The following is a 26,982-nucleotide window of genomic DNA, read 5'->3' as shown; positions in this document are numbered from 1 at the left end:
TTCACAATAAAGTACACTTCAAATTGAATGGTCGCGTTCCAGAGTCCAGTTACACGACACTAGTTTTTGGTTGAATTTAAATCAGGTTGAAATGTTTGTTCGAACCCTAGAAGACTGATAATCGTCTAACAGTGGAACTTTTACACCCGTGTTAGCCTCTGACAGTGCGAGGTAAGCCAGCACTGTTATGATCTAACGGGTAGCTAACGCTGACTGCCTAAAAACGGAGTTGCTAGCTAAACGTACGTCGTTTAAAGTCCTTACATTATGCCAATTCATAATTTACTCTCATAACACTGTATTAAATACGACAGTTGTGGATGTGCGGTTGTTTTTGCTCGAATGTGACGCTAAATAAAAAAACGTTTCGGGTGCTGGTGGCGTCATTGAATCCCTAATATTCCTCCACAATTTGCTAACATTTTTTCTTGTATTGTTGTTCTGCCTTTACTACTAGAAAACAACAGCAGACGAATAAATATGAATAGTTTCCCCAGCTTTTACCTAAAAAAATGCTGTGACATAAAATGGTGTGTATTAAATCTATTGCTGTTTCTAGATGTCCCGTAACGTTTTAAATTGCTCATGGATCATAACCGGTCAGATTTATAATATAGTGGTTTTAACGCTATACTTGTCAATATTAATCATTATTTGTGCTGTTTATGGGTGTGGGAATCGAGACAATATATTTTTTCCATCCTTTGCCGTCTGTGATCACGGAAGGATGTGATAAAACTAAACTCTCTATCAAACAGCGAGGAAAATGTCTCTCAAACAAACTCTTAATTATCTGTCCAAGAACTAAATGATAACCAATTATCTCTGTTGATTGGACAAGTACAGGGGAAAAAAAATGAAATGTTATTTACATTTTGTGTGAAGTGACATGAGCCGGTTGATTGGAGTAACAGGTAAATGCAGGGGGATTGGGGTCAAAAGATTAAAAATGGAAACTGATTTCAAACATCCAATTGCAAAGATTGTCGTGCCCTAAAAAGGCGTTTTTGCTTTAATCACCGCCTCAGTTTTAATAATTATCCCAGTAATTGATTAGCCCCCATGCAACGTAGCGAGGGTTGCGATTTGTCTGCCTTTATTATATTTCTTGATAATCTCAAGCTTCATTTCTGTCATGTTTACTTATCCCTTTAGCATCACCACAAGCCTTAGACCCATAGCGAAGAAATACAGTACAAAACATAGTATGGTATCGCCTACTCACAAAGTCTATTCAAGGGAAAGAGATGCGGAATGAACAAAATCACAGGTAAAACATTGATAGAGGGATTCCAGCCAATAGCGTATCGCATTTTCAAGACGCCTTTACGCCAACTAATAGCAAATCAGCATTTTACACGACGTCAAGCTATAACAGACATAATCTAAACATACTAGTACCCACAAATGCCACAAAGGTAAAATTGAAAAAAAAATCTTGACTTGATAATAATGGTTTGTTATGAAATAGTGGGGGGAAATGCAGCAAAGAGGGGCCCAAATAACATCTGAATTCACACCGTGAATTAAGTATGGCGAGGATGCCATATCCTGTGGTCTACTCAACTAGTTTTGGAACACTCAAAAAGTATGCGGAGCGATTTCTTTGTTCCATTTCCGGCTGTGGTTGTTGAACTGAGTAAAATGGGCATAAGTCCTTAGCTTGGCCTTTTGTGTACTTTCTATGAAGTCACTATCTTTGATTTTTGCATTTCGGAGATGGAATATGAGCTTGCTCTGTCCACTCCACGCATCGGCCCGGTATTGCAGTACCTCCGGGAACGGTGCATTCGCAATGAATCGCAGGAAGGCTTTAGGGCTAGGACCTTAGCTTGGCCTTTTGGCTGAGAGTAAGTGTCCCGGCTCCTAGGCTTTGTAGCGTATTATGAACTGACCGATAACGGATAATGGATAATAAATAACGAAGATAGATCAATAACCCTTAAAAACCCCCATTTTCGTTTGTAAGCCAATATTATTTGGGATTTTTTTGTTGTTGCTAAATTGTATTGCACTACTTTTTCTTGTACTATTGTTACAATGCACTACTATGAATGAATGAATGAATGAATGAATGAATGAATGAATGAATGAATGAAAACTTTATTTCGAACATAAAAATAAAAACAGGACAAAAACAATGAATCAACAACGAAATAATGTCACACATGTTCGAAAAGGAGTAGTCAGAAGCAGATGCTTATTTTTCCTACCCCTTTATCTTCCCTATAAAACACATTTTATATATAGCTCCTCTTATGTCCAATACAACAAAATCTCATGGATATACTTATTACATAGGTCAGATATCAATAATTATAAGTTACAATAATCACATATTTTATACACTAATCTTCGCAATATCATAATTTGGGCCAGTCTGTAAACAATACTTTGTGAATATTTTTGCCTTTTTATCCTGACCGTCTTTCCTTTTGTTTTTCTCTTTGAAGTCTTTATTTCGTGTTTACTAGTGATGGTAAAATTAAGCTTCGTAAAACAATGAAGCCCTCTCGGAAAATGTTCCACACACTCACGTAAGGGCTTTAAGATAATTCATTAGCTCGACTATGACACCATGTGGAAAGAAAAATGTATAACATGCTTGTGTAAAATACACTGAATACAAATTAGGGCTGCAACTAACGATTAATTTCATAATCGGTCAATTATTTTTCGAGTAATCGATTAATCAGAATACTTATTTCCCTCCTATTTATTCAAATATTGAAGTTTTGGACAGATAGACGATAAAACAAAGTATTCCATTATATAAAACAATAAAGAAATGCATAAATGTCAATTACCTTGATAATGAAAAAAATGCATGTGCACCTGCAAATATGTAAGACACTCTTTTCCTACCATCTTATCCACAGATCATATGACATTTGGACTTATCATACAAAACAAAAAGCAATACATTTCAATTGTGTTAAATAATCAGAAATGTTAACAAACAAAATGATGTCAACAAATTTGTTTTTGGGCGGTACATTTTTGGAATATGATAAATATTGCCAGTATGTAAATTATATATGCTCAACGCTTTTAATCATCGATTTTAATCGTCGATTCGTTGTTGCAGCACTAATACAAATATATTTGAAGAGTGTATTAAGAGAGTAAAGGAGTAACGGTGTATCATGAATTGTTCTCTGTTGCTTTCTGGATATACAACAAGTGAAAAAAATAAGGTTAAAAAGTGGTTATTCATTTTTTATTTTAAACCATATTTTTTTCCAAAGCTTTTTACTCAGGCGGTTTCTTTTTTGAAGAGAATTTCAAAAGGCACTTTCACAAGGTACAGATAAAGCAAGGGTGCATAGATGTGTGATAGCAAGTTTGCAAATAATTGGAAGTGCATATTTCTGTGATTCTCAGTACTAAAGGGGACTTCCAACTCTGGGGACGTTTCTTCAAACTGGACTCAAAGCTAGCGAATCATTTCCTGAATCAATGTCACTGCTTCTGATATCAAAACACACCTCAACTATTGCTCCATGAACCACTCTTTTAAAATATTCGGCACACATGTCAGGGATTCAAGCTGAGGAGCACATCACTAGTGTTTACCCTGCAGTGTCTAATCTTGTTGCATAAAACTTTCATTATCAATGACAATATAGCCTGTTCATTAATAAGGCAGTTGCTTGAAAAGTCAAGTGATTCTTGGAATCCTCTACTCATGAATCTCATTTCAGACATGGAGAAAAAGGATGCATTCGGCCAGGCCCAACTCGGAGTGATCGAAGACGGCTACAAGCGAGCCTTTGACTGCATCAGCCAGGCTCTGACGGCGGACGAAGACGGTGACAAGCGCCTGGCCCTCTATCTCTACAAAAATGGGCGCAAGCACCTCCTCAGGGGCATCAGTGTGCCCTCGCAGGGGGGTGAATGCATTGGGGACTCCTGGGGAGCGGCCCGAGACATGCAAAGAAAGATGCAGGAAACCCTGGACAATATCACTAAGCGCCTCACTGTGCTTGAGAGCACCGTTGTCGGAGAGTCCGCCATCTATCCACTACTCCCAACCGAAGATAAAGAAGATCACCTTGGAGATGTTGTATTCACGGACCAGCCGCCAGTGTACTCTCCGCAGGCGGCGGACGGGCATCTTTCCATTTCTTTCGGTACAGAATCGGGCGAGCTGTCAATAGTGGGCCACGACTTTTACAGTGGTATGTCCAGCTTGGCGTCATCCCCACAGAGTTTGGGTGAGGATGCTGAGGAGTTGCTGTGCATCCCGCAAGGGGTGCAAATATTCTTCGTGACGCCAGAGGGAAATGTGAGCACCCCGTCGTACTCTGGTTACCTGAGGCTGGTTAAGTTTGTGGAGGATTGTCCTGGGAGACCCCCGGCGTTTCTGCAGGTAAGTCAATTGTCCAGGGTTGCAACAACTAATTGACTAAATTGATTAAAATCGATTATTAAAAGCATCGGCAACTAATTAGATGATCAATTCATTGTATCATGTGATTTATAAGCCACTAAGTAAGTTAAATCAGTGCTAATAAGAGTGCACACAATTCAGTTGTGATGCTGATAGTTGTGGTACCACATTCAATTAACACGTCTGTGTGTCCTCTGTTTGAGCTTGGGTGGAAACATTTGTTGGCCTGGAGATGGATGGGCGCTCCCAGAATCTTCTATCTGTCCAAACCTTGAATACTCAATACTCTTTAAGAAATCTGATTCATCGATTGATCGAAAAAATACTAATCTGATCCATCTATTATGAAAAATAATCATTAGTTGCAGCTGTCGATTGTCACACATGCCTTATATATTATTCATTTTGATCAGTCCATCCATCCGTCCATCCATCCATTTTTTTTCTTCCGCTTATCTGAGGTCGGGTCGCTGGGGCAGCAGCCTCACCAGGAAAGCCCAGACCTCCATATTCTCATAGTCACTTAGTCCAGCTCTTCCGACGGGATCCCAAAGCGTTCCCAGACCAGCCTAGAGACGTAGTCTCTCCAGGGTGTCCTGGATTGTCCGCGGGGCCTCCTTCCGGTGGAACATGCCTGGAACACCTGAGGGAAGCGTCCAGGAGGCATCCTTATTAGATGCCCAAGCCGGTTCAACTGGCTCCTCTCAATGTGGAGAAGCAGCAACTCTACACTGAGTTCCTTCCGGATGACTGAGCTTCTCACCTCCCTGATGGAGATGCCATCCACCTGGCGGAGAAAACTAATTTCAGCCGCTTGTATACCGGATCTTGTTCTTTCCGTCATGATCCACAGTTCATGACCGTAATTGAGGGTAGGAACGTAGATCGACTGGTAAATCAAGAGCTTTGCCTTTCGGCTCAGCTCCCTTTTCACCATTTCTTCGTACCTTGTGATTAATGGTAGCTGGAATTACTTTGTATGGCATTGTCCTATGAAACGGCATCTTTAACTAACACGTCACGTCCAAGAGGACGGGTGCATGCCACACCTAAACGGGGCACTATAAAATGTGTATTAGTGCAATGTCAATTATGGACACTTATTATTGGCCATGCAAAAAATGAACATTGTGTAACTTTCTATCTATCTACCTTAGTCATATCCCTCAAGAGGGGTGACTGACAGCAAGACAAACAATACAATATCAAAGAAAAAAAAAGGGAAAAAAATAGCAAAAACACACACAAACATTTTTGGACCATGGCCAACCCAAATGCCCAAACACCCAAACAAGTTAGGCAACTCGGCACCTTAGTTGGTCATGCTTTCGTCCCTCCAGATGAAACGGGACACAAGAAAGCCGCCATGTCACTCGGGTCAGGGTGACACGACACAACACACTCTTTTGTTCAACAGCAGGGCCATACAGCTTTCACTGGTTTACCCCTGCCGCAACATACAGGTGCCCTGCCCATCCCTTTGACCGCTTCCAAACATCCCACTATCCTTTTACAACACCTCTCCATTCATTCATATTACCGACAAGAGCTCTAGCTTCCACTAGATGTAGACCTATTCCCTGCAGTGCATTCATAACACCATCCATCCACGTCAATCGTGCCCTTCCTATTGGTCTCCTTCCATTTACTTCTGCTCTGTAGATCCTCTTCAACATTCGATCCTCATCCATCCTCTCCATGTGTCCAAACCAACCAAGTACTCTTATCCACGCGCTTGCTCAGTTCCACGACTAATCCAGTTCTGTCTCTCACAATTTCATTTCTCAATCGAACCAATCTTGTCACTCCTAACATACTCTTCAAACACTTCATCTCAAAAACATTTAATTTCCTTCTCAAATCTGCGTTCAGGCTCTAAGTCTCTGCACCATACAACACAGTCGGCATATTCACACTCTCATACAGTCCCCTCTTAACATCCATACTCATACTCTTGTTGCTTTTTACTCTCCTCAGAGCACCCAAAACCTTGCTTCCTTTATTCACTCTGTGCAATACCTCGCACTCCATTCCACCAACTGCAGCCACATCACAACCCAAGTACCTAAAGCGTTCAACTTCCTCCAGCACCTGTCCATGCAACCTTATTTCTAACGCCATGCCCACTCCACCACGTGAGCACTCTTAACACTTCACTCTTCCCATCATTCACACATAATTTACGCCTATCACATACTCTTCCAAACTCCATTACCAACCTTCTCGATGTTTCCTCAGAATCAGCCACAAGTGCTGTGTGATCTGCAAACATCTGACTTACCTGCAACACTGTTCCACTGTTATCGATCATTTCTGCACCTCTGCCTAATACTCTTGCATTCACCTCTCTCATCACACCATCCATGTACACATTAAACAGCCATGGTGACATCACACACCCCTGTCTCACACCAGTCAACACAGGGAACCACTCACTTGTCCTACTCCTTACTCTTACACATGCTCTGCTGTTCACATAAAAACTCCTCAATGCTTCCAACAACTTTCCACCCACTCCATACCATCACTTGCCACGCCTCTCTATCAACTCTGTCATACGCATTTTCCAAGTCCATGAAAGCCAAAAAAACATCCTTACCTTTTGCAAAATATTTCTCACACATCTGTCGTACTACAAACACCTGATCCACACATCCTTTTCCTTTCCTGAAACCACTCTGCCCCTCCATCACCACCTCATTCATTCTTTCTCTCACTCTCTTAATCAAGACTCTTCCATCCCGCTTACCCGGCACAGACAACAAACTCATACCTCTCGAATTGTTACATTCATATTTATTACCTTTACCCTTATACAATGGCACCACACATGCACTACACCAGTCAACAGGAACCACACCACTTAAAAATCATACATTCAACAAGTGTACTAACCAGTCAATTATAGCTGTGCCACCTTTTATTTAAGCATTCAGCTGTACAAACATCCAATCCAGGTGCCTTCCTCCCTTTCATTTCTTTCACTGCCTCTTGCACCTCCCATGTTTCCACAGGCTTCACATTTAGATCACCCAACACGGGCATTCTCTCCATACCATCGATCGCCTCGACTCTCACCTTCCCATCCACATTTAGCAACTCCTCAAAATACTCTGCCCATCTCGGCCTGACTGCACTACCGCTAACCAGCAATCTACCATCCTTATCTTTCACTCTCTCTTCCTTTCCCGACTCGCTCTTTATTATTCTTTTCACTTCTTTCCAGAACAATTTTCTCCTTTCCTCAAAGTTCACTCCTATCTTTCGACACCATTCATCATTTGCTTTCCTGTACCAATTATTATAGAATTTCCTGTGTAAATTTAAACAAGATAAAAATATTTTTAATATCGTTAATATCGTTATTTTTAACCGCGTAATTTTCTGTATTTGTAATTTTTTTACCATGAATTTATTTTATAAATATGTTAATGTCATGGAAAACAAAAAAACTTAATTTTTAAATTTTTTTTACATGAAAAGGAAATGTTCTGCTTAAAGGGGAGAATATATTAGTTAGCTTAAATTCTGAGTGTTTCAAAAAATTATGAAATGGTCTGTTCATATACCAACATAACATGTATGAATGTCTGCATGTATATTAATTCCTAAATACATATTAAAAAAATTGGATATCATTTATTCTCATTTTTGCCGAGGTATTAAAACAAGACTGTCCTGGCAGATGCAAAAATCTAACCAATCACTTTTTCCTCCCGACCCAGCTGCTCTGTTAAATTGTTCAACATAATGCAGCCTGCAACTCAAAAAATGTTGCCCATCGATGTAATACATTCTCTTCCTGTAGGTCTGCGGTTGGCTTTACCCGCTCATGTCTGCAAACTCCCCAGTCTTGCTGTGCAACACTGGCATTTTCATGTTCCCAGACTTGATGGCGACGGCTCCGGGACACTTTGTAGGCGTGGTCCTATCTTCAAAACTTCCCTCCGCTAAACGAGAACTGTTCCAGGATCTGCTGGCTCAGTTGACAGACCTAAGACTGCAGGTACCTTTCTCAGTAGCGCACCTGATGACTTTTTAAAAAGTGTCATCATAAAGATATTACAGAAGAGCATTGGGATAGTTATGAATTTGATAGCTGTATAACGGATACAGGAAACCTATAGTAATTGGTAAAATGCCCTCCATTCCCACGGTACCCCCAGATGAAAACATTAAATTGACAAAACAGTATATAGTGAGTACCAATTATGTGTCATGCATGTATAGGCGTATTGGATTAAATGACAAAAAAAAATGGAAAGTGAATATGAAATTTGGTTACCTTAGTTGTGAAGGGACTTAAGCTGTTCGAGTGGATTTGCTAAATGCAGAAGGAGGGACAACATGGCTGATTCAAACTAGAATTTATTTTAGAGCTTGCCCCGACTGTCATGCCTTTAGAGGATTTCTTTGCTTTAATCGTTTTCTTACTTAAAATATTTTTTTCGTTTATCGATTGGTTACGGCAGGGATGTTGAAACATTTCACAAAGTGGGCTAGATTTGGAATGCTGAATATGTTTGAGGGCCGACTACTCAGCCTGGCATTCTTTGAACAGTCCTTACTAAATTTACCCTCTGTGAAAGGTTTGGCGTGCTTGGTGATTAGTGTTGGAACCTCGTAGCTCGCCTTTTCAGCATTTTAATTTGACTCACAGCGTCTCCTGGAAAGCACTGCTCCGCCATTAAAATAGCTTCAAGTTGCTTTACCTTTTCACAGCAATTATTTCCAGACAGCTTGATGTAGTCAGCATGTTTGGTCTGGCAGGGCCTCTTGATAATATTTATCTTGGCAAATTAGGCAGACGGAGTTGTTTGGGATTTCGGTGAAAAAATACTCCAATTTCCACATGTCCTGGAAGCGGCGGCCCTTACAGTCAACTTTCCTTTTTTTATTTACAGTCGCCATGTCGGAATTGGGGTGGGCTTAAAGTCCCACAAAAAGTAAAAGGTGGCTAAAGGGCTACTGCCATGATATGGTGACATTTTTGTTGGACAATTAATTTTATCCTGCATTCAATTATCCTGGCGGGACACATATTATTAACTTTATGTCAGATGCTGCTTGTCAGTATGAATTTGATCACAGGCCATAACTGGCCCCCGGGCCGGACTTTGGACATCTTTGTTTCTCCCTTTACCATTAATGCAGGTCTTTGGACACATGATTAATGAATGCACTACTCAAATTCGTATTATTTATGAAAACCTCAAGATTCCAAACTATACTAAATGAGAGAAAGGCTTTGTGGGAGGGAGTTCAGCCAATCGTATATCTGCATTTTCATGATGCTGTGATGCAAAGAAAAAGCATACCGGCATCTTTTATGACCTCAACCAAAAGCAGAATGACATCTTAGAGATGTAACCTGTCACAATTGAACACAGCAAAGTATAAATTATATAATTTTTTGTGGCACGACAAATAATTTGTTGATGGTGTTGTATATTGGGGAAAACGCCACAAAGAGGAGCTGAAAAAAAATAATATAGTAATTCCACACTGCCATAAGGTGGGGGTCACTGTTTCCCGGGGTTTTCTGTATTAAAAACTCTTAAAGAAAGGCCCCAATAGCTTTCGCTCATTAAAATGTGACCATTTTTAATTATAATAGGTAGTTATGAATAAAATTACAGTTGATGATTTGAAATTGAGATTGTTGTGTCCTCTAGCACTCTTTTTGGCAGTTCGTTTTAAGGTGTTAGCCCGCCTTACTCGCTCAGTCTCAGCATTGTTGGGATTTGAGCATTAAAACAACGCTAATGCTCTTATCAGCCTTTGCGAAAGAACAGACAGCCTTCTTGCTGATGGAGCTGAACTTGCGTTGGCGAGTAGGCACTTTTCGTAAGAATTTCTTCCCAAAGTGAAGCAGTGGACATTTATATAGTATCGCGCTATCTTCAGGTGCCATGTGTTTGTTTCATCAGGACGCAGACGAGACGAGCGAGCAAGTCAATCTCTGCAACAAAGTGTCCATTGTGACGCCCGAGGGAGAGGCAGCTGAGAAGGAGGCAGCGGGCGAGTATCTTCCCGAGTGGAGCGAGAATGTGGCCAACGGTATCCTGGCAGGTACTTTTAATCGCTCATGTTGTCTGTCACTGTATTTTTTTAATTGAGTTTTCTTTATTGTCTTTGATAACACTGTTTTGAATACTGTAACACAGGCCTGGGCAAATTACGGCCCGCGGGCCACATCCGGCCCTTTGTACGTCCCTGTCCGGCCCGCGTAAGACCAATCATAAACACCATAAATTAAAAAAAAAAAATTAAACTTTTATTTTGAAATTTTATTTTGACTACATATACACGTCATAGACGTAGCGCCTTCACGCGCGTATACACTTGAGTGAGTGAAGGTGATACTGTTCCCCAGGGTACCCTCAAGATGTCGGCACACCCCAAGAAAAGAAAAGTTGATAACGAATGCCGTATTTTCAACAAGACATGGACTGCCAAATATTTCTTTACAGAAATTAAAGGTAAAGCAGTGTGCTTAGTCTGTGGTACACAGGTTGCTGTGTTTAAAGAATATAATTTGAATCGCCACTACACGACCAAGCATGAAGATGAATACAGAAACCTGTCTGGTGAAGAGCGTGCAAGGGAGTCTGATGCATTGCTAGCAAAACTACAAACCCAACAAGGATTTTTCACTAAACTTCACACTTCCAGAGATGCAGCCGTCAGGACAAGTTATGTAATTTCTCATTAAAACGCCAGAAAAAGTAGGGCATTTTCCGACAAAGAGTTTATTAAGGAGTGTTTATTGGACTCTGCTGAGCTGATGTGCCCAGAAAAAAAGGGCGCGTTTGAGAACGTTTCACTCTCCCGACGCACTGTAACGAGGCGGATTGAGGAAATCACGGGAAATTTAGAGCTTCAGCTGAAGAAAAGAGCGGCGGACTTTGACTTTTTTTCTCTGGCTTTGAATGAGAGCTGCGATGTACGTGACACCGCCCGGCTGCTCATCTTCTTACGTGGGATAACCGCAGACTTTCAAATCACGGAGGAGTTGGCATCCATGCAGTCAATAAAAGGGACAACCACAGGTAATGACTTGTTCAGAGAGGTAAATGCATGTATGGATGTATGGACATGTTAGAACTGAAATGGAACAAGCTTGCAGGTGTGACAACAGATGGTTGTCCAAATCTGGCCGGGAAAAATGTTGGACTTTTAAAGAGAATGCAGGATAAAGTGACAGAAATGAACCCTGATCAGAAATTGACATTTTTGCATTGTATCATACATCAGGAAGTCACTAAAATAGTTAACTTCATCAGAGCGAGAGCTTTAAATCACAGACAGTTTGTTGCTTTGTTGGAGGAAAATGAGGCTGAACATGGTGACATAAGCTATCACTGCACTGTTAGGTGGCTCAGCCTTGGCAAAATTCTGAAAAGTGTCTGGGACCTGAGAAACCAGATTCAGGAGTTCTGTGTTCAGAAAGGTCATGACGTCTCAGAACTTTCAGATGAAGACTGGTTGGCAGACCTCGGATTCACTGTGGATGTGACCGCACTAATGAACGAACTTAATGTCAAACTGCAGAGCAAGGGCCTTTTTGTGCATGAGATGTACAGTGCAGTGAAGGCTTTTATGAGAAAACTACAGCTTCTCTCAAGCCAAGTGAAGGACAACATTCTGACCCACTTGCCAACACTTAAGGAAGCCAAAAGATCAGGCGATCACCTCCAAAAGTACTCAACCATGTTAGAAACATTACATGCAGAGTTTTCAAGGCGATTTCAAAACTCTTGAGAGTGAAATGCACATGGTCTCATCTCCCTTCAACTGCAGTGTGGATGATGCCCCAAGTGAAGTTCAGATGGAACTCATAAATCTGCAGTCTGACACACTTCTGGCAGATCACTTCAAGTCAGTCTCACTGCTGTATTTTTACTCCCTCAAAGAGGAGAACTTTCCACACCTGAGGAAGCATGCTCAGAGGATCCTAGTCCTCTTTGGATCTACCTATCATTGTGAACAGACATTCTCAGTTATGAAGTTTAATAAATCCAAACATAGATCCTCTATGACTGTTGACCACCTCTCAGCTGTCCTTCGCATAGCCACTTCAGACATTCCGCCAGATTCCAATGCCCTTGTTCAAGCCCAGAACAGACTGGGTTATTCTCACTGAAGAGGTAACATGAGGTGGAGAACATTACAAGTTATTGTTTGTGGAAATTAACAAGTTAAAAATGAATTGCACTGGTTCAATGATTGTTTTTCTTATTTAACCAATACACCACAATTTCACATAGCCTAATATAAATATTTACAGAGTGCTATATTCTTCTGTTTATCAGCATCAGCTATTCAAAATATTTAATTTGAGCATTTTACAATGAAAGAAAGTTGGTGGCCCTCTGACACAATTCAGGTTTCTCATGCGGCCCCTGATAAAAATTAATTGCCCACCCCTGCTGTAACATGATTCAGGGTTCATACAGGTGCTTGAAATCCTTAAAAAATGCTTGAATCTTAATGTTGTGTTTTCAAGGTCAGGGAAATGCTTGGATTTTGGTTAAAGTGCTCAAAATGCTTGAAATTCTTGCCATTACCATGTTTCTTGAGTCTTACTCTACAGACCACCCAAAGTGCGTGAAAATGACGTCAACACGCCTGCTTTCAGTCATTATGAATGACCCCACCCAAGAGGACAGCTCTATTCAGAAAACCAACTCCTTTGGCTCGGCTCACTGAGAAGAGACGGACGGCTCTTTTGGCTCCCAGAAAATGCAAAACAATAAACTATGATAAAAAATATTAACTCCTCTGTGCTATAAATAAATAATAAACTACCAACAAATATTAACTATTTACAATTCTATTTTAACCAATATAGACACAGATCCTCTGAAAAATACGCAAAAATAATCTAAATTAAAATAAAAATTACACTCCGCTTCGGAGTAATCAGAATCCTTACAATCGGTCCAAATTTGGCTCAGTTTTCTGCTTTTCATACATACCGTACTTACTTTTCTATCCTTTGTATTGAGCTCCATTTTCACCCAAAACCTTTAAACTCCTTTCCCTGTTTGTAAACAAGTACGACGCAGCCAATCTGCACGTGCATTGTTGAAGCAGAATGGCAGAATTCACGTCAGTTTATAGCAGGTGCGGTTCAGTCTCAATGCAAACAAAAGTATGAGTAGGGATGCATTAAAATTTTACCCCAAAAGTGTTTTTCCACCGAAAATTAAAGAGTGCACCTTTGGTTTCAGACGGAAGAAAAAAAAACAGAAAGGCTTTTGAAAGGATCATGTTGTGATGATGTCATGTTTTAAGGGTGAGGCGATCCATGCAAACCCGGTTTTCAATCTGGTTAAAGTTTGTGCATGAAACATCTGCTTATTTTTCATGTTGTTTATAAAAATGAAAGAATTGAGGACGTTTTTTAAAAAATGGCAGCATCTTTACCAACAAGACATATTCTCAAATTTTGTTGTGTCCCTCTGCTTACACGTTGTGTTAGCCGCCAGACAAACTTTGGATAATGTGTGTTGGCACTAGAAAGCTAACTTAATAAAGTTGAGCAGTTTTCTTTTGTAAACACATACTTTTTGTGTAGCATTCCAAAAGTCTATTGGCTATTACTAAACTAAGTACAATGACAGTTTAATTATTACAGAGACCCCTCTGTAGTTGGCACTTTGGTTATCACTTGTTCACTGCTTTGCGGATTTTAATCAAATTGTCTTAATTGGCATTGATATCAGCAGAGAGCACACAGTAAATGCTTTCACGAGGGGGTAGGTTGTACATGAGCCAAAACAAACGGTGTCACCCAGCTTTTAGCAACTCGTTACATTGGAAATAAGTTCATCAATTAAATCAAACTCTAAGGATAGTCAGAAGAGCGCAAATAAATGGTTATCACCAGTGGGTGCTCTGTGGATAACTATTGGGTTTGCGATGCAACTGAGGCGGCATCGAGGAGAAGACAATACCGAGCCTGCAGGTCTGGCCCACGAGTCCGGCTTGGCTAACAACAATCTTCAGCCACCACTGCCTGTAATTCACCAATGGCAGATCCATTACCCATGAATCAGAGGACCTGGTTTTACAACTTGTGGGAAACTGCTAATTTCGGCCTAATGAATCCTTGGTCTAGCTGCCGGGATTTACGATTTTCCGTCAGGATCGGGACACAGATATCACAGGTAAATCCCGAGGAGGCGGAGTGTGTTTTTTGGTGAACGACAGCTGGTGTACGGATGCTCGGATTATATCCAGTGATGTTCTGCTGATTTGGAACACGTGACCATTAAATGCAGGCCTTTCTATCATCCTTGTGATTTCTCTTCAGTGACCCTCACCGCAGTATACAGGTATATCCACCCCTGGGCCGACGTCGATGTCGCACTAAAAGGATTGGCAAGCGCTATATCCAAGTACGAAAACAAGGATCCCAACACCCTATCCATAGTATTAGGTGATTTCAACCAGGCCAATCTTCATTCCGTACTAACAAACTATAAACAGAGATCCTCGACCACTGTTATTGTCCGGTGAAGCAGGCGTACAAATCTGTCAACCGGTCAAGTCTGGGTAATTCTGATCACTCCACGGTACTACTCATACCCGCCTACAAACAACAGCTCAAGCACGTTCCACCTACCAAACGTACCCATCTGACCTGGTCACCAGCTGATGTGGATAAACTGCGTGGATGTTTGGAGTGCATGGACTGGGAAGTACTCAAACATGACATCAACGAGTACACGGACACAGTGTCGGATTACGTACGTTTCTGCCAGGAGCTTTGTCTACCTACTACGTCCAAAACAAAGTACTCCAATTCAAAACCATGATTCAACAAGTCCATCCGGAAATTGATCGTTGCCAAGGACGTCGCCTATAGACACGAGGACTCGGACCCGGACGCTTACCGCTAAGCGAAATCAGCGTTGACAAAGGGCGTTAAGGCCGCCAAACGTTCATTCCGCGATAGGGTAGAGGTACAATTCGACACTTAGGACTCCAGACCTCTATGGTCAAACTTGAAGCTCATAACTCAAACCAAAAGAATACTATTGGTAATGTGGACGCTATTCTACCCGATCAGCTCAATGACTTTTATGCCCGATTTGACAAGGACAATAGTAGTACTCAAGTGCCAGCCCCGGTGACCAAGGACGACAATCCTTTGATCATCAGTGAAGAGGAGGTAAAACGTAATTTCAGGAGGTTGAAAGAGAGGAAATCACCAGGCCCCGATAAACTCTCACCCCGCATTCTCAAAGAGTGAGCTTCTCAACTTGCTCCTGTCTTTACTGGTATTTTCAATTGGTCTTTGAGTTCTGCTACTGTACCCTCGTGTTGGAAGCGCGCAACAATTGAACCGGTCACGAAGAAGAACAATGTCTCATGTCTGAACGATTATATACCCATAGCACTCACGTCCGTGATCATGAAAACTTTCGAGAAGATCGTATTGAAATTCACAGTCTACCATCGAATCTAGATCCGTACCAATTCGCGTATCGTGCTAATAGAATTGTAGATGATGCCATTTCAATTTATATTCATGAGATTCTAAGTCATCTTGAGAATAGGAATTCATACGTTTGGGTTTTATTCATAGATTTTAGTTCCGCTTTTAACACTATAATTCCTTCTAAACTGCATTTTAAACTTCTTCATGACCTCAATTTTCCCGTTACTATCAAATAGGACTTTAGATTTCCTTCTCAATAGAGAACAGTCCCTTCGCATTGGTGAGAAAGATTTGTGTTCTATTGTCCTCAACACTGGTACGCCTCAGGGGTGTCCATTGTCTCCAACTTTGTTTTCCCTATTCACACATGATTGTCAACCCAATTCTGATCATTCACTATTCGCTAAATATGCAGACGAAACCACGGTTACTGGCTTTATTTCAAATGGAGACGAAACTGAATACCGAGCAGAAATTGATTCACTTTCTACCTGGTGTCATGAGAGTAATCTGTTATTGAATGTAGGTAAACTAAGGAGATGATAAAAGATTTCCGTACTAAGCCTCCCCCGCATGTGCCACTGTCAATTAATGGTAGTGAGGTGGAACTGGTCCATTCATTCAAGTTTCAGGGTACTTACTTGTCAGCTGACCTCACATGGACTGTCAATGCTACTGATATTCTAAAGTCAGCACGACAAGTCAAGTCAAATTTATTTATATAGCCCTTAATCACAAAAATGTCTCAATGGACTGCACAGGATTACAATTACAAAATTACACAATTACCTGATATTAAACCAGTATGCGGGCAAGGAACAACTCAAAAACCTCAGTGTGAGGAGAAAAGAGAAACCTTAAGAAAGGACCTCACATGTGGTAATCCCCCTTCCAGGATTGACCAGGGTGAATTACAATTAGCATTACTGTACACATAATAGTAAAGATTAGGTAAGATGTTGAAAATGTCCGGAAAGTGCATGACATCAACGACGCCCCCAGCCTGCAAACCAGACCAGAAAGTCTATGACGGCCACGACGCTGCCTCCCGTCTCTGCCAGCTGGTAAATGCAGGGGTTGACATGCTGCAGGTCAGACGCTGGTCCGCTGACCCATCCCAAATCATCCTTCTCCTTCGTATCAGCCAGGCAGGCGTCGGAAAAAGACAGGACAAAACAGAATATGAGGTGGACATCAATCATGCTTTGGAATAGAAGTGTGTCTTAAGCCTCGATTTAAAAACTTCCGTTGAGGTTGCAGATCTTATCTCCAGAGGCAGGGCGTTCCATAACACCGGGGCCCGGATGGAGAACGCTCTCGAGCCTGCAGACTTCTTGGCTCTCGGAGTCACAAGTAGACAAAGGCTCTACTTCCTTCGTCAACTCAAATCATTCAGAGGCCGTCCATCCATTCTAGTCAATTTTTATCGTGCTATCATTGAATCCGTTTTAACTAGGTCAATCACAGTTTGTTTTGTTCACGTCAATCAGAAAGAATTGTCAAAGATGGAATCAGTAGTGAGGACGGCAGAGGAAATAATAGTTACTGGCCTCCCGTCCCTGCAAAGTACATCGATCGAACTAGAAAACGGACACTAAAAATTATAGGCGATCCCAGTCACCCTGCTCGCAGGTACTTTGATTACCTGCCGTCAGGTCGCCGTCTTCGCTCCATTGCGAGCAAGACTTCACGTCTTAAAGAGAGTTTTTACCCTTCCGCTATCCGTATGTTCAATGGGAATTGATTTAGGTTATTGTGTATATTACTATTATGCCATTGTCGTTCCTCCGACCTATTCTACTGTAGTTTTGTTATTTACATATTCTTTCTTTTTAGACTATTCTATATAATTACCTTGTATTATACACTACAATATATTTTTTGCTCTATTCTTTTTATTCTTTTAAATATATTATTTTATCATTATTGAGTGTTCACGTGTCAAATGATTTCTTGTATATATCATGTTTATGGTTTATACTGGCTGAATAAAAAATAAATACAATACAATTGCAATTCTGTGTTCTGTGTTTATATTTGTAGGCCTATAGTTGTTAAGTTTGACCTTTGGAGACTTATGACGGTGCAACGCTACTTTGCGGATTTTCAGTTCCCGCGGATGGTTCTGGTCAATATTAACCACAATAAGGGATGTCTGTATTATTTAACTTTGGTGAATATCCGAGAGTGAGCTTTTTGTGGCGTTACACTTCTCTTATTACCGCACAATCATCATCAGTTCCCACCTACTCCTGTTTTCATGTTACGAGTAATGTTCGTAGTCATGAAAATCTAAAATGCCCTCAAAATGTTTATTTATTTAAAAAAATTAAAGAGGCTTTTATTTTTAGACATAAACTTGCTCATCTGTTTCACTTCATTGTCAGACAGGATTTTTTTTAAAGCCCTTAAAATGTATTGTGGTGTTGCTTTTTCAGTCTTTTGGCCAAGGGTTATACAATTTGGGTTTTCAGTTTTAAGTCTTCATTTTGGTGCATTTCTGTTTGAGACCAAAATGAATATACATTTGATTGCTATATGAATAGGTAGTTTGGGTCCACAGGCTGTTTTTATTAAAGGTGGTGTATATAACTTCAAAAATATTCTTCTTGCTAATGTCATATTCTGTCAAAAAGAAAGTATTTGAAATTCTTAGATGCGCTTGAATAAACTTCCTTTTTAATCCTTTTGGGGGGTTTGGGTTGGCATTCTGACTGCATTTGAAATGGTCCTTTTCTTACTTGTACCATTTTCGTCCTGGAATTTAAAAAAAAACACGACCACTTGCGTGCTATAAATCTGTCCTCCCAACCCTTTCCCCGTTTCCTTCTCTTTAGCGTAGCCTGAACACCGATGATAAAATTAAGATAAAAGCAGATAGGTGCGGTAGGAAAAAAATATATAAAGGCTCTTTGAACTCGATTGGGCATTATTAACACATACTTAGATGAGAAAATACTTACATTTAAACGTTTTAAGGACACCTCAAACTATGCACTCCACCTTTTAAGAACAACTTTTAATACAAGTTATAAAAGTTAAAATAATATGAATGAATAAAACGGATCCCTTCCACGCATTGCTTTTTAAAACATGAATCAAATGTTGATTTATCACTGCCTCTTATTCTTGGATACGAAAAAACAGCACATTGTCTTATTTGTTTCCTTCCCCTGCATAACTTACCCAAGAAGCGGAAAATTTCAACTTGAATAAATTTTGAAAAATATTACACGTCGACAACAAGAGGATTCAGCACATTCTTTTTGTTGTAATAACTTCAAATTGCAGGTGCCTCGTGGCTGAGCTGGGGCCTAGTCAAAGGAGCCGAGTTGACGGGCAAGGCCATCCACAAGGGAGCATCCAAGCTGCGTGAACACATCACACCCGAGGACAAACCGGCACAAGTCAGCCCAACGGTCACCAAAAGCCTTCACGTCGCTAAACAGGCCACTGGCGGCGCCGTTCAAGTCAGCCAGTTTTTAGGTAAGGATGTCACCATTTTTTGTTTTTGTTCTGTTATTTGCTAACGTGTCCCTCTAGTGGATGGCGTTTGCATGGTGGCAAGCTGCGTTGGGCGGGAGTTGGCGCCACACGTCAAGAAACATGGAGGAAAGCTGGTTCCAGAATCCATGCGGAAAGACAAGGACGGGCGTTCCAACATCGACGGGGCCATGGTGGTAGCTGCTAGCGGAGTACAAGGTAGTGATGGGCCCCAGTGTGTAGTCAGGGTTCTCCCAAGGTCTTCAAAACTTAAAAAAATCTTGAATTTGATAAATGCAATTTAAGGGATTTAAATGGTTTTAAATTTTGTATACAAGTCTTAAATTTAACTCTTAAATGTCTTAATTTTTCACTGTCTTATCTGCGTTATAAAGCTATTAACTCCGGTTTGCCCCTTCACAGTCACCCGCCTCCCCGCCTGGAGCCTAAGAGGACTGGGAGCATGCGCGGGTATTAGAAATTGGTGTAAAAATCAGGTTGTACGGGTGCTCTAAATCCTTGAAAATGCTTGAGTTCTATTGTTATGTTTTCAAGGTCTGAAAAGTAAGTTTTGGGTAAAGTGCTTAAAATTGTTGCCATGTTTCCTGGCATTCTCGATAGACCTCACATTAAATAAAGAAATATAAAAAAAAAAAGTCTGCTTTAGAATGACGTTTGCCTTGATGGCTTCTCGTCGCTATTGCATTTATTCTTCCCTTGCGACTTAAGGCAGCTGGCCTTAGTCTATATCAGGGGTGGCGAACACGTGGCTCTAGAGCCGCATGCGGCTCTTGGCCAATAAGAATGCGGCTCTTTGCCTCATCATATTTTCTACAAACTGGCTCTTTGCCTTGTTTCATGTTTAGTTTTTTTTTGTATTGAGGGTGGACACTTTCTTTGAAATCAACACAAGAACAATACTTGTATTGTAACGAGAGGAGTGTGTTATGGGAAATAGTGTTTTTAATTTTGTGTGTTTGTGTGTGTCTGACTGTCATGGCAGGTCAGTGCATGGTGTGGCTCTTTGACTCTCACAGTTAAAAATTTCGGCTCTTTGTGCCAAACTTGTTCCCCATCCCTGGTCTATATGGTGTTGTCATGTGAAGAATCATCACCTCCTACGCGTCACGCCCAAGAGGACAGGTGCTTCAGACGAAATTGCCTTCTCAGTAAACCAGGGCTAGAAAACGGAATTAACAAAATAAGGGTAAAATGTTGAACAAATCCCCCAAAAAGATCACCTCTTCACAATGAACGACGGTACGCAGAGTTTTATTAATATAAAATATCTTAACCGGTGGGCCGTCGGACTTCTGCTAAACAAATATGTGTCCCTAAGATGTCACCAGTCACTGAAATGTGTCGTACCACATATCATTGGACAGCTTAAACTCTTGGGATTCAAGATATGACCATTTCAAAATATCCTCATCACGATCAGTCTGAAACAAGACACTCGAAAACAAGGCATCTAGTTTTACACTATATGGTATTTGTATATCTATAATTGATATATATATATATATATATATATATATATATATATATATATATATATATATATATACATAGTTATATATTGCGTCTTCCTCGACACATATATTCCACCTGCCTCCAAAACATAAAAAATAATTTATAGAACGTAAACTAACATTATGAATGTATTTATTCATAAATGGTTACTCTATGTAGTAGCATTTCATTAGGATTATGCATTTCTAATGTTTATTTACTTTTATGTACTATTTTCCAGTATATAGGGCACAACCTTGAATTTCCGGCAAAGGTTTTTGTTTTTTTTAGGTGCGGCTCATAGTCCAGAAAATACAACAAATAAAACACTATTGATTCAAATAATAGGGGAAAAAAACGCATTCATCTTTTCAAAACTTTGAAGAAGCTGACATATTTGGCCACCATCTTGCTGCTAAGGAAGCCCTGATGACTATTTTGCTAGCTTCTCTCTGTGGTTCTTTTAGCATTTAACGGTCACTTCGTGCACTCAGCTGAGCCCTGGTATTTCTGTGGTTCTGTAGTGTCTTCTTTCAATTCACTTGCTCCAGCTCAATTCTAAGCTACGAAAACCTCCTGTGGTGAACTATTACAAAATTTAAGGGCCACTGAATCCTTTTTCCGCTATTTTATATTATTGCGGGGGAATGATGAAATAGGGTGGTTTGATCGGACAGATTTCGGGACATTTCTAATTAATCTGGAATTATGCACAAAAAAAAAATGTTTGTTTTACAGGATTCACCACCATGTGGACAGGTTTGGAAGTGGCGGCCAAGACCATCACTTGGAGCGTCGCCTCTGAAACGGTCAGCACAGTGAAACATAAGTAGGTCAACTTCTTTTGAATATTATCTTCAAATGCTTGCTGTAGCTTCACATTATACTTGTTTTGTGAGCCCACTGTCTTCAATTTGCTTTACAGATTTAGAGGTCTTCAAAAACTTGTTTAACATACAAACAGGAGTTGAATGTCATCATCAAAAACATGGGTTCCTATCAACAATAAACATGACGCTTTGCTTTTTTTGCTATTCTAATTAGCTCTTTCACCATTTGCATTAAGCATGACTGCTTTAATTTTCTCTCAGCATCAAGAATAAATTAATTTTACAATAGACCCTTGGGATACAGCGTCGCCACTTTTCTACATTTTCACTTAACTGTGTGAAATAATATGTTGTCACAGCCCTCTTTAAAGGTGGAGTGCATAATTTAAACCTTAAGACTGCACTCTTACTTTAAGCCGGGAGATAGCAGCAGAGCACCACATGTTTGCCTTGATATATTGGACACGCTTGAATAAACTTTACTTTTTTCAAATTAAGAACCCCACCTTTAAACTATTTCCCCCTTTACTCTACATCAAAGACGGATTATTTTGAGTGTTTGTGTGTAGGACAATTACATCTCTAAGATGCTTGTCTGCTATTGGTTGACATGAAGATGCAAAATAATGCTACAGGCTGAACTCTCTCCTTCAATGGTCTCCTCCTCGCTCTTCAATTGTTTAATTTGTTTATCTATGGGTCCCAAAACCTTCAGTGATGCTAAAGGGCGAAGTAAAAGATTATTATGAAGTTTGAAGAAGGCGTACGCATTGCTACCCTCACTAAGTTGCTCGGTCGTAACCAATCAATGATCAGGGATATTACTAAAAATAAAGAGGCGATCAAATCATGGCAATCTTTGCAAGAGAAAGTTTTAAAATCTGTTTAATTTAAATCTGCCATCTCCTCCCCCTCTCACCCACTAACTCTGTCTTACCAGCTCCTACCAGATTTTTTTTGTTAATTTCAGGATTTTATCTGGGGAACCGGTAGATCGGAAGGCGTTGGCTAATTAGCATAGGTTTCTTTTATCCCCCGCCATACAATAATTTCACTTTGCGATCCTCACCTTAGAAAGGATTTGTAAGGTTCAGCCTAAACCTCGGTGCTGTTCTTTTATCTATTGTCCAGTCTTAAACTGTCTTAGCTGCCCACCCTAACCCTATACATTTATAAATACACAACAATAAGGGATAATTACTCTAATCTCTCTCTGCATGACCTTGTCTATTAATTGCTGTCAATTCCCTTCCCCCAACCCCACCAATCAAAAGGTACGGCACCGCAGCTGGCCAGGCTACAGATAACGCCGTCAACTCTGCCATAAATGTGGGCATGGCCGCCTTCAATATCGACAACCTGGGCGTCAAAGCAGTAGTTAAACGGACCGGCAAGCAGACTGCAAAGGCTATCCTGGAAGACTACAACATTCATGACAAAACCGAAAAGCAGAAACATGTCGAAAAAAAAAAGTAATACCTTATTCATTTATGTATAAGGTCAATTTTATCATACCAAAAAAGGACTCAAAATTCGTGTGTGTGCTCTACACTATAATTCCAAATCATAGATTGTAACGGGATTCTAACCCGTGTCGCGCTGAATTCTAATTCATTTCCCCTGGCATCCAATGTTTTTCGATTGTGGCCTGCTATATTTTCAACTTATCAATTATTGTACGAATACAGTAATACAGTGGAACCTCGGTTTTCGAACGCCTCTCAGTTCGGAACAAACCGGTGTTAGACCAAAAATTTCGAAAAAATTCTTGCTTCGCTGTTCGGTCAAAAAATCGGAGTTCGAACGCCGGTACGCTAGGGTGCGATGCTGAGCGGCGTACGGGTGTTTTAGCCCCTAATTATGCCTCCGAAGAAAGTCAGTGCAAGCAGGACAGGTGAAAACAAAAACAAGTTGTTTGTCCAACTATTGCCTTTAAGAAAGACATAATAGCTAAATATGAAAGAGGTGTACGAATTTCCGATCTTGCTAGTGAATACAGCATGGCTAAATCTACTATCAGTACGATAGTAAAGAATAAGGAGGCTGTGAAATCGAGTCATGCGGCTAAGGAAGTTAGCGCTATAAGCAAGCAACTGCCGCAAGTTTTGGAAGAGGTTGAAAAACTTTTGATGATTTTTCTCTTTTCTTCGTACGGAAGATTACGATAACGCGAACGTACCATTAGCCTGGGTTAGTTTTGTTTACGTAAAACATTCAGGGTGTTGGAACGGAGCTCCCTTTCCAATGAAGCGCTAGCCACTTGTTGTGGAGACCCGGGGGCTAAATGACGTGTAAACGACCTGATTTTTTTATTTTTACACGTTCATGTTAGCGTAATCTTTCGTACGGAAGATTACTCTAACGCGAACGTACGATTAGCCTGGGTTAGCTTCATGTTTAAGTTCATGGTAAACATTCAGGGTGTTGGAACGGATTAAAACGATTTTACATTACTTTTAATGGGAAAAACAATTTTCGGTGATCGACCAAATTGGTTTTCAAACAGGGTTCTGGAACGGATTATGGTCGAGAACTGAGGTTCCACTGTATAGTATCGTAAAACCTTGTGCATATGACACACCAAAACTGAGTTATTATCTAGGTAGACAAAAACACGCTCTGTTGACAGATAACGTTACACACGTTATCTGTCAATAGAACAACAAAATGTTCAGTATTGTGTTTTCTTATTTTAGTTGTTCCCCGCCCGCGCCTTCTCATTTTTTGTACTAGAGTTCTGTGCAATCTGTTTCTCGTTAGCCTAAACTCGCCTATCTGATGTATATTGCATTAGTGGAATATACACAGTAAGATAACCTGTGTCAATTTAACTCTTGCAGCTAAGGACCATACACTTAAAGAGGTGGTGTTAAGTTTACTCTTTGAGTAGTTATTTAACACTATTCCTCATCTACAAGTGTTAAATTAACACTGGTTATTTACACTGGTGTACTCTTATGAAGTATACTTAAATAACTCATAAAGTACACTTAAATAACCAGTGTTAAATTAACTTTGAGTAAACATTTAACACCTCAGTGAATATATGGTCCTTGTCTACAAGCGTCAAATTAACAGTGCTTATTTTACTGTGTAGAGTATATCAACCGGGAAAATCTTATCCCAGGGGGTGGCCATTTTGGTGCCCTCTGCAGAGTAAAAATTACATCACAGGTGCCATCTATTCATGATTTAGCTTCAGTAAACCAATTGGGCTGTGATTGGGTATTAACTGTGCTCTTAACATATTCAATGTTAACGTTAGACAACAAAATGATGAAATGGTCGCCATAAGATGGGATAAAAAATAAGCATTGTTTGGTTGGATCCCTTAACCTCTAGGGCTGTAGGGGCCCCATTTCCTGTGGTGTGTCTTGGCTAAGTACAGCCTGGTGGTGCCCATCTTTCTCCAGACCAACATATGTCATGGTAAATGGCCGGTCCAAATTGTCCCTTGGTGTGAATAAGCAAGTGAGTTGACTGTCTCTGTGTGCCCTGCGACTTCCTGGCAAATCAGGTCAAGGTTTCCTCCACTGCCTGAAGATAACTGGAATGGGCTCCAGCACCCCCCGCGACCCTACTGAGAATAAGCGGGGCAGATAATGGATGAAAGGATATTAAGTGTGAATCAAAAATATGAATTGATGTGGTCACAAAAAAGTTTTTAATGTACTTAAAATAAACCATTTTATTAGAAGAGTAGGGGTTAATTGTGCTTTAATACAGCTTGATTAACTGTGATTATTTTGTTTTATATATCTAAACGGTGAGAAAATAGGTATTTGAACACCCTACTATTGTTATTTCTGGATTTTTCTTTTTAGTTTATCTCTCTCACAGTAGACATGCACCGGCGATGAAAATGTCAGACCCCTCCATGGTTTCTATGTGGGAGAAATAACAAAATAGCAGGGTGTTCAAATACTTGTTTTCTTCACTATATATTAGTTGTAACACTGATCACTTTGCCTACTTATGACTACGGTTTTGTTGCTGCAATCAAAAACACACATTTCCAAACCAAATATACAAGTCTTGGTCATTTTTAATTCATATCTTTACAATGACATTGCACCATATCTACATTTTACTGTTCATTACATGTGATTTTGCCCTTTAGATTAATATAATTGAGATCAGATTTTGTGAAACTATCTTATCATATGAAGTTGGTTTTGTCATACTTGTATTTATTATAAAGACTAAGCTTTACCCCATTGTGCCTTAAAGATTCTATTAAAATATTCTAACAACAATTATGTATGTTTTGGTTATTAGAGCTTCGCATCAATCTAAAACAATAAAACAAAAATTAGCTTTTTCAATTAGGCTTTTGAAATTATCAATGTTATATTTGGGAAAAGAAAGTAAAAAGTTCAAATCTGCACCTTTATACTTATTCCACACATTCAAATTACTTCTATTCTATGAAATTATTTAAGCATACATCAATTCCTGGTTCTTAAATCTGGATCATCCTTAGGACACATTGTCAAATTTAAAAAAAGGTTAAAGTGACAGTTTAATAAGCTGGAAACACACAGGACAGCTGCAACGATCCAATAGATGAAGGTGGCTGACCTAAGTGTAAGTGGCTAATTGTAGCGGCTAGCAGTACAAGCTACGTAAAGGTCACGTTAGCAGGTGCAGATAACAATAGCCCCTAGTGGCAAGCCTGCGGCAAAGTGGCTAACGTAAGTATTAAAGGAGGAAACCGTGGTAAAAATAGAGGAATACAGTAATCCCTCGGTTATCGCAGTTAATGGGGACCAAAACGCCCCTTCAAAAATGCTTTGAAAAAATATATATATATATTTTTATTTTTTTTTCATTATTATTATTATTTGTTGGACCTGCGAAGCTCTGAACTCGCGAACATGGAACCACGAAGTAGCGACGCCCTTTCAAAAATACTTTAAAAAATAAAATACAATAACAAGTTTTGCTTAAGAATTTTTTTAATTTATTTATTTTTTAAATTATTTTATTTTAGTATTATTTTTTTTTAGACCTGCGAACGTGGAACCACGAAGTAGCGACGCCCCTTCAAAAATCCTTTTAAAAAAAAATAAAAAAAAATATATATATATATATATGTTTTTGTTTTGTTTATTATTTTATTTTATTATTATTATTATTTTCAAAAGGCTCAGAGACTATTGCAAACTACAGACTATTATTACACCATCCCCTGATCTCAAACCTACATGAGGGCATGGAAAAACTCAAAAACCTCAGCATGAGGAAAATTAAGAAGCCTTGAGAAGGGACCGCACATGAGGTAATCCCCCTTCCAGGATGACCAAGCTGCA

The 26,982-nt window shown here is 39.9% G+C and overlaps 1 protein-coding gene and 1 pseudogene across 5 annotated transcripts; both read left to right on the top strand.

Annotated features, from left to right (window-relative positions):
* On the top strand, positions 1-25,926 carry spartb (spartin b). 5 transcript variants are annotated; one of them, XR_015851485.1, is made up of 9 exons: positions 1-171; positions 3,705-4,372; positions 8,202-8,399; positions 10,324-10,465; positions 19,137-19,331; positions 19,389-19,547; positions 21,579-21,669; positions 22,945-25,099; positions 25,188-25,926. XR_015851485.1 is itself a non-coding variant. In XM_088345269.1 (9 exons), the coding sequence occupies exons 2-8, from the start codon at positions 3,707-3,709 to the stop codon at positions 25,050-25,052; spliced, it is 1,491 nt and encodes a 496-aa protein (XP_088201395.1). In that variant the 5' UTR covers positions 1-171; positions 3,705-3,706; the 3' UTR covers positions 25,053-25,099; positions 25,188-25,926. The 5 variants fall into 5 exon arrangements, 4 of the variants coding, with proteins under 4 accessions (XP_088201395.1, XP_088201394.1, XP_088201393.1 ...); XM_088345269.1 differs by having other exon boundaries at positions 25,013-25,099; XM_088345268.1 differs by having other exon boundaries at positions 25,013-25,926.
* LOC148357478 (U2 spliceosomal RNA) lies at positions 1,659-1,795 on the top strand (annotated as a pseudogene).
* Positions 25,927-26,982: the final 1,056 nt, after the last annotated feature.

The sequence above is a fragment of the Urocampus carinirostris genome, chromosome 10, assembly GCF_059441175.1.
Source record: "Urocampus carinirostris isolate Australia breed hairy pipefish chromosome 10, RoL_Ucar_1.0, whole genome shotgun sequence".
Classification (NCBI taxonomy): Eukaryota; Metazoa; Chordata; class Actinopteri; order Syngnathiformes; family Syngnathidae; genus Urocampus; species Urocampus carinirostris.
The sequence above is the reverse complement of the archived record's forward strand: the minus strand, read 5'-3'. Positions and strand labels throughout refer to the sequence as shown.

What these genes read in the sequence shown, in the direction of transcription:
- spartb (XM_088345267.1), top strand. Translation starts at nt 3,707, where the DNA reads ATGGAGAAAAAGGATGCATTCGGCCAGGCCCAACTCGGAGTGATCGAA. An exon ending in GACCCCCGGCGTTTCTGCAG is followed by an intron (nt 4,373 to 8,201) that starts GTAAGTCAATTG and finishes CTCTTCCTGTAG; the next exon opens with GTCTGCGGTTGGCTTTACCC. An exon ending in TCAAGTCAGCCAGTTTTTAG is followed by an intron (nt 19,332 to 19,388) that starts GTAAGGATGTCA and finishes GTGTCCCTCTAG; the next exon opens with TGGATGGCGTTTGCATGGTG.